Source organism: Monodelphis domestica, chromosome 2 (assembly GCF_027887165.1).
Source record: "Monodelphis domestica isolate mMonDom1 chromosome 2, mMonDom1.pri, whole genome shotgun sequence".
NCBI lineage: Eukaryota > Metazoa > Chordata > Mammalia > Didelphimorphia > Didelphidae > Monodelphis > Monodelphis domestica.
This window is the reverse complement of record NC_077228.1, coordinates 359,903,459-359,914,553: the sequence shown is the minus strand read 5'-3', so window position 1 is coordinate 359,914,553 and position 11,095 is coordinate 359,903,459. Positions and strand designations below refer to the sequence as shown.

Sequence of the window (11,095 nt, the reverse complement as noted above, 5' to 3'; positions counted from 1 at the left end):
AAGTTATAAACATGAAATATGGCAGTATATGCATAAAATTTATTCCAAAACTTAATTAAGTTTGAAGGAAAGGAGGTGTTTTACACATAACTCAGCATAAGGACTAGATTTTTATCCCTTAAAATTGAAATACTAAGCAACTTGGCACTATCTTTAAAAATAAAATAAAGATTTTTCAATAATTAGAACAAACTATGAAGGTATTGTGCATTTGTTTTATGTAGATAATAAAATATTACTTTAACATAAATATATAAGGATCTCTGCATTTTTATTTTTTCCCCACAAGCACAACCAAATGTACCAAAACAAAGTATTTTTAGAGACTGAACCAAAAAAAATTACATCCCATATAGATTTTGTTCACCTACTCATTTAAAGCTACAGAAAAAAAAAAAAACAGTTTCCAGAACCTTTTTGCTTCAAAAGAAATAAATATACATTGAGGCAGGCCACTTAAAAATGATATGAAAATATTTCCCTGGGTAGCATTTTAAAAAAAGGAAAAATAGACAAAGGAACATTTAAACTATTTCTGCATTTCAAAAGACAAATATTAAACATATGTACATTGCGGTAAGGTTCAGTGGCAATTTTTGTTTTAGTAAAACCTGTTAAGAGTTAGAGGATCTACAGACATATCCTCTGAACTTCATCTTCTGACCTTACCCACACATTAATAAGTCTGTGAAAGTTCATTTCCTCCCTTTACCATTGGATATCTGCCCTGCTCTGAATTACTTCACTAAGGGCCATTCCCTAACACTAAAAGAACAAACAGCAGGATGCACCCTAAAGCAGCTATGTGCCCTATCACTGTGACTGACCATTGTTGGGGAAATGCAATAAAGGCAAATAAATATGCCTGTTATAATTTTCTATTTGTCTGGCAAAACTTTGAAACTCAAATGGTCTCAGAAGTCTGAAAATACCATTTAAAATTTTTCTTAAAACAAAAACAAACAAAACCCCCCAACCAACCCTGACTACTGATTGCAGTGTGAAGCTAAATCATGATTTTTATGGTAGTGAGTTTCAGTAAAAAAACAAAAACAAAAACAAAAACAAAAAACCCAATAATAATAATAATAAATAATAATAAAATAAAATAAATAAAAGGCTAACACTGGACAAGAAAACCTTTTTAGATAAAAAATAATAATAAAGTCTTTTCCGTTTAGCGACCTTTTTTTTTGCCAACTATGTTTTTAAAATGTAACTTATCACAGTTTAATGGCGTTTATTTTTCAATAGTTTCAAGTTTTCTCTGAGACTTTCCTCTAAAGTCTTTTGCTTTTTGGAAAGCTAACCATTTTCCATGAAGAGAAGGTCAAGAAAAGCACTTAAATATAATAAAAATAGGGGAAAGGATGGATTGAAAATAGCAATTTTTCTACCCCCCTCCCCCCTTAATTTGGCTTCCTTAGTGAAAGAGAAAAAGCTGCCCAAGTCAAATTGGCCTTTCTGGCCATAGATGATGGAAGGAGAAGGCGTGGGATGATACATTTTTAATTGAAAAATAAAACCTGAGCTAGTCAAGATAAAATCAGTGCATAAATTGGAGAGAACCCCTATGTATGCACAAATGTATTTTTATGATAATATGCATACACATTACATTCTCGAATTGTTTTCTTTTAAATGAAAACACTCACTCTTTCAGAGTTCCCAAGTTTAATTGCTGTCGTCAGCACAAATATTTCCTTGAGATGACGTTATGAAAACTGAAGGCAGAGAACTTTCTGTGGGGTGTCTGAGGGCAAATATTTCCCTAGTTCTCTTCAAAGTGCCACTCTCTTTCTGTTGGACAACTCTGGAAATGTATTTAACCTCCACATTTCCTCGGAGCTCTTTCACAATGGGCCCGCCTGCTAAAATGAAGCAATCAGTCACTCAGTATCGATTTTTCTTTTTCTTCTCCCCCCCCCCCCAACCCCCAACACTGCCTGAAAATGAAGTTTACTTTGTTGCTGGCAATCTAACGAGGACTCGACTTTCTATCCTAGGCTCGGAACTTGGCTCGGATAAATCGGGGAGACGATGCACGTTTCTTGAAAGCGGAAACTGTTTATTTTGTATGAAGCCAATCATTTTGCTTTGGTAAAAGGAAAAAATAAACGTTACACCGATGTAAGGGGAATTGAAGGTAACCAAAGTTCACATACAAGCAAGGAGAACAAGGGTCAACATACTCAGAAGAGCTGCCAAAAACTAGCTAACTCTCGTTGTTGAATAAAAAATACAAGGCAATTTCAAAGTGAACCTGTGGGCTGGGGGGATGGGCTGGGGGGGATTTTCATGAATTGGTTCGTGTAAACTTCAATTTTCTTGCAGTGCAAATTTCTACGATTAAATACTGTTGACATCAAAGAATTTGTGTATTGTTTTCCTCTCTCCCGTTGGGAATCCACATTAAATAAACACCGGCAGCATGTGCTAGCTAAGAGCTTCATTCCAGGATGGAAACTGCAATTGTGTTTATCATGGTTTGGCAGATATTTTTTGGTAATTAATTTAGTTTTGCCAGGTATTTATCTCAGTGCCTGTCATCTCTCCCTCTCCCCCCTCCCCTTTTCTCTCCCTCTCTCTCTTCCCTCTGTGTGTGTGAGATACTCACTCCACTCCATTGCCTGGGTACTCGCCTGTAAAGGTCAAAACACATCGTTACACCTGCTACCGTTTAAAGGATAGTCCAGTGATTTCGTTGCCATTTTTCCCCTTGAGGGAGGGGATTAAAAAAAAAAAAGAACAATCAGAAGTTAAAGAGGGAACAATGGGGCGGGGAATAGGTAAGGATGGAGGGGAAGAGGGAGCGAAGGGGGGGAGCCATCCCTTCGTACTTCCCCCTCCCCCCCAAAAGAGTTCACTGGACTGGAGTCTGCACCCCATGGTGTGGTGGTGTGTCCCTACTCCCCCCGTATACATCCTCGGCTCCCGGCAGAGTCCCTCCCGGAGGAGTCATTCTTTTCTCTTTCTGTCTCCTGTTACAAAACCAAACTCTCACCACCTCCTTCTCCAGCTGTAAGCTGTCCGCCAGGGAGGTGATCTCCTGGGCCGAGGGCTTGGGACATTTGAGGAAATGGCTTTCCAGAGCCCCCTTGACGCTCACCTCGATGGAGGTCCTCTTTTTCCGCTTGCGCCCCTGGGCTGCGATCTTGTCTATGCTGGTGGGACTGCCCGAGGACGAGTCCGCCTCCTCCAACCACTTGTTCAACAAAGGCTTCAGCTTGCACATGTTCTTGAAGCTCAGCTGCAGGGCCTCGAACCTACAGATGGTGGTCTGCGAGAACACGTTCCCGTACAAGGTGCCCAGGGCCAGTCCCACGTCCGCTTGGGTAAATCCCAGTTTGATCCGCCGCTGCTTGAACTGCTTGGCGAACTGCTCCAGGTCATCTGAGGTCGGCGTGTCCTCGTCCGAGTGTGGGTCGTGGTGGGGTCCCGGATGACCCGGCGGGCCCTGCGGGGGCGGCGGCGGTGGGGGGGGCTGCTGGTGTGGGTGGGAGTGCGGGTGCGGGTGGTGTTCCCCATGGTGCTGCTCGTCGTGGGCGTCCCGCAGGCCATGGTGATGGAGCCCCGTGGGCTGGCCCCCAGCGCCCAACATGCCGTTCACCGTGAAGCTGGGCTGCGAGTAGAGCAAGCCCCCGTTGGACGCTCCCATGCTGGGCGGGAGATGAGCTGCCGCCGCCGCGCTCCTCCATGCCCCGGGCCCCGGGTGGTGGTTGGCGGCGTGATGTACCAGATGCGGCGGCCGCTGTTGCTGCTGCTGCTGCTGCTGTTGCTGCTGTTGCTGTTGTTGCTGCTGCTGGTGTTGCTGCTGCTGCTGCAGGGACCCCGGCCCGTGAAGCTCGTCTCCACGCCCCGGCTGCTGCACCACCACCGAGGGCTTGATGTCCGGCTGGCCCAAGGGGCTAGTGGACCAAGGGGAGCCGTCCCCGCCGCCCCCGCCGCCGCCCCCGCCCCCGCCGCCGCCTCCGCCGCCGCCGCCCCCGCCGCCGCCGCCGTGGGACAGCGCGGTGATCCACTGGTGAGCGTGGCTGAGCGGGTGCCCGTTGCTCTGCAGCGCGGCGTAGTCGCCCTGCACCAGGCTCTGCGCCTCCCGGTAGCCTCCAGTGCCTTGCTGCATGCCGCCCGGAGGCTCGGCGTGCACGATGGAGGCGCTGGAGGTGAGCAGGCTGTAGTGGTTAGACGCTGCGGTCGCCATGACTCTCGGAGCCGGACTGATCGCGCCGGTTAAAGGAGCCGCGCATTTGACAGTTACTTTTTCGCCTCGGGCTCCCTCTCCCTCTCTCTTTTCTCTCCCCCCGCCTGATGCTCCAACGCCTGCTCCGACGCCTGCTCCGACGCCTGCTGGGGCTGCTACTGCTATTGCTGCTGCTGCTGCTGCTGCTCCAGCTTCTCTCCTTTCCTCCCTCCCTCCCTCCCTTTCTCTTTCTCCTCCTCTCCCTCCCTCCCTCTCTCTCCCTCACTCTCCCTAGCTCGCTCCGCTCTCTACCCTCTCTCTCTCTCTCTCTCTAGCTTTCTCTCTCTCCCTCTCCCGCTCTCTTGGCAGCTCAGGCTTGCAGCGGCACGCGCCCGGGCCCCGCCCCCATCGCCCACTTCCATTGGCTCTGCACCTTTTGATTTACGTGGATACCATTAGCAACCGCCCGGGACGGCAGATTTGATTGGATAGCTTCCCCCCATTTCCCCGCCTCTCTCCTCTGGTCTTCTCTCCCTCCCTCTGCTCCCCAATCTGATCCACCCCCCCACCCGCCCCCTCTACCCCTTCTTTCCTGGACCCCGCCCCCCATCTGTTTCCAACGCGCGGAGAAGCAGGGCGGGAGGGCAGATTCGGCGCTCTAGTCAACTGTGGCCACATGGAAGAATTGGAGGATAGGGTTCACGCCTTCTTCCCAGTAGAATATGTGAGGGAGGAGGTGAGGCTGGACGAAGGCTGGGTAATACTGAACCGGGGGGAACTCAATTCTTGTTCCTGAAGGGAACACATACGCGCGCGCAGGCACACATACGCACGTCCCATTCAAACACTGTTAGACTTTTAAACCGAAATCCAAAAGGAGCCTGACTTGCCTCCTGTTGCAATAATCCCGTTGCAGTGTCAAAGGCCGAGAAGCATTCTCTCGTTGCATCATTTTTATGCTCAGTGAGAGGTCTAGCACCAGAGCTCTTAGATTCCTCTGCTCTGCAAAAGTATGATCCCAGCCCCCAGGACTCTTCATATTCCCCTCTCGCGTGGACTGTGCCTTTTCAAGGTAACGGGTCTAGTTTACTTCTACATCCTTTAACTCACCCCCATCTGTTCCAGGGAACTGACAGCCACCAAGAGAATGAGAGAGTCCTGGCTGGCTGAACAGAGGACTATGGTATTGCTCCGACCGTTTTGCTGTCTGGATTTAGACTTTGCCACATCGTGACGTTCTGGCGTTAGTATCATTTAGAATGTCCCACGCTGTCAGATTCACATACATGCACGCAACTCAGTGCTGTGCACGTACAGACTCTGATCTGAAAACTTAAGTTATTAGGTGGGAAATCCCCCCTTCTTAGCTGTGGTGGAACTGCAGGAATGGGTCGGCAAAGGCAGAGCATACCATACTTCGTTCTCTTCTAAAAGGTAATGTGTATGGCTCGGGAGGGAGTCTCTTACCCTGGAGAGTTATTTCTGTCTCCGGAGCTTTTCTTTGCAACTTCGTTGAATACTTTGAAAACAAAACTGAAGAGGAAGATATGTATGTATGGGGGGGTGGGGGAGGGGGAGAGTGGATAGTGGATAAGAGGGAATATGTCCGAAAACTTTTTTCTGGGATTTAACACTCGGGGCAGTATCTGGCCAAACCCAGCTCCGTTTTCAGCCAATTCGAAGAGCAAATAATAAGGGATTGTATTGCAGTCACCACTGTTGCTACGGCTATGCGGGGTACGAGGGCATCTTACAGTCAATTTCCAGACTAACTCAGTTGCAAGTGCCAATTCAATTCAGAAATGCACACTGGGCAGGGATTTTGCTGTTCCTGAGAGTTATCTGGTTCTATCGATTTCATGTTGCTAGTATCTCCTATCCTGGAGAGATTCCGAAGTATTTGTAAGACATCAGGCTGGCTAGAGGTTTAAGACTTGGGGCATAGTTCTCCAGACAACTGAGCGGTGGCGAGGGGGGTGGGAGAGGAAAGAAGGAGGCTGGCGTGTATAAAAATTGCAGATGGAAGGGAGAAAGAAAGACCTAAGGAGAAAGTAATTTTGGTCCCTTGCGCAAAAGTAGAGAAGGCGCCGGAAGTGGGTCCTGTCTCTTTGAGTTAGGAACCCAATAAACTGCTCGAGGGGAGTGGTTCTCTGCCTCGAAGCATCTTACTGGAAGTAGCCCAGTGGAGTGGACTGGAGAATTTATCATTACTAACGAGAGGCAGAATTCTTCTGGGAATGGTTGAGTTTATAAATTACAACGTTTATCCACCCCGGCAATGCGGTCTGACTGAAAATTTTCCACGTGTTCTATGTTTTTGAGTGTGTGTACGTGTGTTTGTGTATGAAATGGGTTGGGGGAGGGGCCAGCTCCTAGGCACACCATATACACACGAGCGGGCGAACACATACACGCACAATAGACCGTGCAGGGGAAATCTCTTTCCCAGCACAGAATTTGAATTGGGGGAAGTAAAACTAGGACTCGCTAAGGAAATGGATCTGTCAAGTGTAAACTTTGCCTTCTTTGGCACAAACGGTAATAATTTTTAACCGCGAAACTCTAGCTAGTACTTGTGCCCTCTTCTGCTCTTAGACGGAAGAAAGAGGCAGAAAGAGAAGAAGCCAACTCCTCTCTAGTTAGTGTTCTTCCCACCTTCTTATGTCTTCTGCTTTGATTATGTTTCTTCTTCCCCTCCTTCCTCGCAAAAATTACCTACAGACACACACTCCCCTCTTTTGCCTATTCACTTAGAGCTACAGCAGCGACTCTCAGCTCAGCCTACCCTCTGACTCGACTCATTCCTCCCGGATAGCAGCTACCGCTGCTGCTGCAGTCACCATCCAGCCTCCTCTTCCAGCACCAGCGGTTGGGAGAAGAGAATTCGCTACCCGCTGAACCCAGAGCCCTGTGGCGCCAGCCGGCGCAGCTGCAAGAAAAAGCCAGGTCCTAGCTTTGCTCTCATTCCCCTTCCCCGGTCTTCCGCGCCAACCTCCTCCTAGGCCAAGCCAGCACCTTTCCTCTACCTTGGAGCTGGATTAAAGTTCTCATTTCTTTACATATTTTGCAAGAAGGTAAAAGAGGAAGCCGCTCCTCCCCCCCCCCCCGCCCACAACCACTTTTTTTTAGGTGGTTTGGTAAGGAAGAGCTTTTTAAAAACAACTCTGGGCAACCTTCGGAGAGAAAGGGCTAAATAAGTCTCAGCCTCCAGGGTGCGGAGTAAGTGCGAAAGTTGGCTTTTTCAAGAAAGCAATGTGGCTCGTTGTCCTCTAGGCGTCCGTCGCGCCACTCACCCCCCTCTACTCGCCCCACCCCACCGGCCTCTGTTTGCCTGCTTTTCCTAGCCAAGCGGCAGAACCAGTGCAGGTGACTCCTCTCTCTTCCAACCCGGAGTGGGCGAGGGGCGCCAGTTAGGGCGTGGGCGGGGACTGAATATCAACAATTAGATCTGCCTATGAGGAAACCTTACTAGCGATTATTGATCTGAGAGCCACGGCACAGGGAACTTCACAAGCTTCTCTGTCACACTGCTCTCTCCTCTCCCTCTTTAGCCATCTTCTCTCCCTCCCCCACCTCTTCCCCCCACCCCACCCCGCACATTTTCCGAATAAGCCAAAAAAAAAAAGACTAGTTAAAAATTGGGCAATACCGCGGTCGTCTTGCCAGTTTTAATAAACCTAAAAAAATCACCAGGATATCGAGCCGCAGTATTAATTGTACAATCATCAAACTAGGGCCGCTGTGCAAACCCCACAGCCTCCCAAATTAAATTAACGATCTTCACGTCCCCAAGTAGGGCTGAGAACACAGAGGGCGGCGTGTGAATTGTGGATTCCGAAGAGATGGAGGCTCCGCCTTCCCGGCCCCATCATCATCATCCTGGTTAGCCTTGTCATTAATACTGTTTCTTAAGCATCCTTCACTTTTCTTGCTCCCTCCCGGGAGGAGGGAACCCCAGGCAGCGAAGCTGTTGATGTTGCTACCCTCTGGGGTTCTCCTAACCTGTACTTATTGCAGTTTTAGCCCCCAAATGGGGGGTGATCTAATAGTGCCACGAAACCCAGGATGTGAAAGAGACAGTCATGTGTCCCCTTTCTTTGGTGGCTGACCCTGCTGGATTAGAGGTTTCACGCGCCTTTCTTTCCTTTCTCTGCCCATATAAAAGCAGGTTGAAGGTGATGCGGTGTCTCGGGCAGACACTGCAGTGTTTTGATTCAGCTCAGCCCTTTTCTCTGTTCAAAGCAGCTGTTCAAATACTAGGGCTGCTTATTTTGACGTGGAGAGGATTTTCAAACAACCCTAAAATGCTTTGAACTGACAAGGCTCCTTGATATCTCCTTCATTCTAGTACGGCTATCTAGGAACATTTAAAAAAAAAATATATATATATACAATTACATCCAGGCGGATCTTAAACGCAGTTTTCTCTCCCAGGTGGGAGGTGGAGTTGACATCCCATCGTCGAGTTTCAGATTTGCCTTCGAAGGTGGCGAGGTCAAGAGACTGAGTCCACGGAAAATGACATGGAAGAGACTCCAGCTCTGCTTACTCTCTGCCGACTGCAGTTCCCTTTCTATGGTTCTGCTTAGTAGATTCAACTTTGCTGATTTCCTGAACTAAAAGGAGGTTGGGCTGAATTTAATCCTGCAATTCTGGACTGTATTGACTTGAAAATAACCCGGCAAACTCCACTTACACCAAGGAGACATCCACATGCAACACACACTCGTTTCTGTTGTGAACAGCGTCCACAATTCATTCTCATGCAGCTTGTCTGAAAGTCCTTGCTGATTAATGTTTTACAGTCAATCTACACTTAGCCACACTCAATCCCCACACACGTACATGATGTAATATATTATAAACTCGCTACAAACCCTAGCAAAAAAACGCTCACTGTGTGCAAACTATAATTCCCGTGTGTGTACATATACTTCCACGAATGCATACAGCAAGGACAATGGGGTTAACAAAAGGAACCAAGGTCAATGGTTTGCACACATTGAGTTGGGGAAGCTAACACGGAGGTGAAATACTTATGCTCTGACTCTAGTTCCTAACTTCTTTCACATTTACTTGGTTTTAGGATTAAAGGAACCAGAAACTGAAATTTTTACTGCAAGGCAAAGGCAGAAATCTTTTCTTCCAAGGAGTCTGTCCTTAGGGGAGCCTGCCTGGCTACTCTTGTCCAGATGAAATGGAAGGATTTCGGCTAGGACATGTTTAATTGTGGAATGGAGTTGTTTTGATCTCAGTTCCCTTTTTAACCTTTTCTGTGTAAGCCATTCAATCCTACCCTTTCAGTCTATCTCTCCAACCCTCACTCACAGACGCTGGATTTGAAGGAGAGCTTCATTGCATGAATGGAACTTCAATGCTAAGGGCCTACAGAGGGACAAAACTGAGGCCCAGACTTCACAAGCGGATTGCTTTAAACACCCAATCTACACAAAGAGGCAGCTGGCAGCTTTAATGAAAACTGCCTTCAAGCTCTAAGAGCTGCTGCCTCAGGGATGCATTTATAAGATGACTGGAAAACAATACTTGCAAGTTGCCTCTGCTCTTCATTGATATAATAAAAACATTTAACTGAGAAATCTAAACAACATGAGTGGAAATTAATAAGCATAATAATGCAGGAGCATATTAGCTCCTGAAATAAGACCAACATTTTACCTGAATTTTCTATATCAATATTATACTCTATAGTCCAGTGCCCCTATGTATCCACGTGTGCAGCTTTCACAATCGAGTTAAGAGAAAAGTTGCTTAAAAGTTATTAGTAATTTTCCACATTTCTTGTAATTCCATTCATATGTCCACCTTTCATAGGATGACTATTATATTTTATCTTCATCACTGTTTAAACTAGTGAGATATAATGCTCTAAGCCCCATATTTGAAATGAAATTATTTGAATTCACGGATATTAATCTTTCCCCTTCATCCCCCTAGTTCTGAATCTTGTCATTAAAACTGATCCACCCTTTGTAGTCCACAAGTGAATATTTTATAGACAGACACCGCTCTGAAGACTTCTAACACAACGTCAGCCAGTCAGACTTAGCTGTTTCAGAGATTACTTTGAGTAATTTATCAAAGGAATACTGCTAAATTTTGAGTGGTGAATATGAGGCCTTGGGGGGGAAAGCATAAAGGACAAATTCCATCAGTCTGTGAGATAAATTCTAGTTGGAGTTAATACAGCCTGTTTATATTGAAGTCTCAGAGAGAGAACAAGATGCGATTGGTGGTACAGAGTTAGCCTTCATGCAATTTCGTTTTCAAAGGACTTGCTGTTAAATGACCTCCTAACAATGGAGCTTAAAGGGAGTTTCTTCTTTCCTTAAAGCAGGTGAATTGCTGGCAGACAGGAGGGGATGACAATTCTTTGATAAATTAAAGTGATTTCAACTGAAACCTTTCTTAGAACTAAAGTGTTTGGAGCTTTATTGAGTGAAATCCCTTCCCTCCACAGAATCCCTCCCCACCCCCATCCTCAACCTTCTGCTCCTATTCAGTAGTATTCTATAAGAAAGAAAACCCATTACTCTCAGTTTTACATTCATACATCCTTATACTCACATATATGTGTGCCTCTACATACATCTAATCCATTGACCCCTCCCTTATCAACACATCACTCACAAAATTCAAAGGTTTTAGTTCTCATTCTGCTTCTACAGCAGGAGAGGAGACTTCTTCATTGATTAGATTAGAGTTTTGATGTCTATTTTCTTAGGAAAATAAAAGATGCCTTAATCTGAGCCCTACTCTCCCTTCAAAAATATGGATAGTTATTCTTAATGTTTCTGTTGATAATGTCCCTGGAACACCTGAAGAATGGTCAGGAGAAAAGACTTTGAAGCAATGCTGTGTCTTCCTTCCTGTGAGTCAAAGGATGACGAACACACT

The 11,095-nt window shown here is 46.5% G+C and overlaps 1 protein-coding gene and 1 long non-coding RNA gene across 3 annotated transcripts in view; one reads left to right on the top strand and one right to left on the bottom strand.

The window, feature by feature from the left end:
• Positions 1–2,047: 2,047 nt before the first annotated feature.
• POU3F2 (POU class 3 homeobox 2) lies at positions 2,048–4,401 on the bottom strand. Its single transcript, XM_016431200.2, has one exon. It carries the CDS (start codon positions 4,199–4,201, stop codon positions 2,864–2,866), a length of 1,338 nt encoding a protein of 445 aa, XP_016286686.2. The 5' UTR covers positions 4,202–4,401; the 3' UTR covers positions 2,048–2,863.
• Positions 4,402–4,880: 479 nt separating this feature from the next.
• The window catches only part of LOC103098743 (uncharacterized), a 50,676-nt gene continuing 44,461 nt past the window's right edge, over positions 4,881–11,095 (top strand). The window contains exon 1 of one of the 2 annotated variants that reach the window (XR_462777.2): positions 4,881–5,614. This is a non-coding gene — a long non-coding RNA (uncharacterized LOC103098743). The remainder of the gene's footprint in view (positions 5,615–11,095) is intronic. The other variant, XR_001628389.2, reaches the window with a different exon arrangement.

What these genes read in the sequence shown, in the direction of transcription:
- POU3F2 (XM_016431200.2), bottom strand. Translation starts at nt 4,201, where the DNA reads ATGGCGACCGCAGCGTCTAACCACTACAGCCTGCTCACCTCCAGCGCC.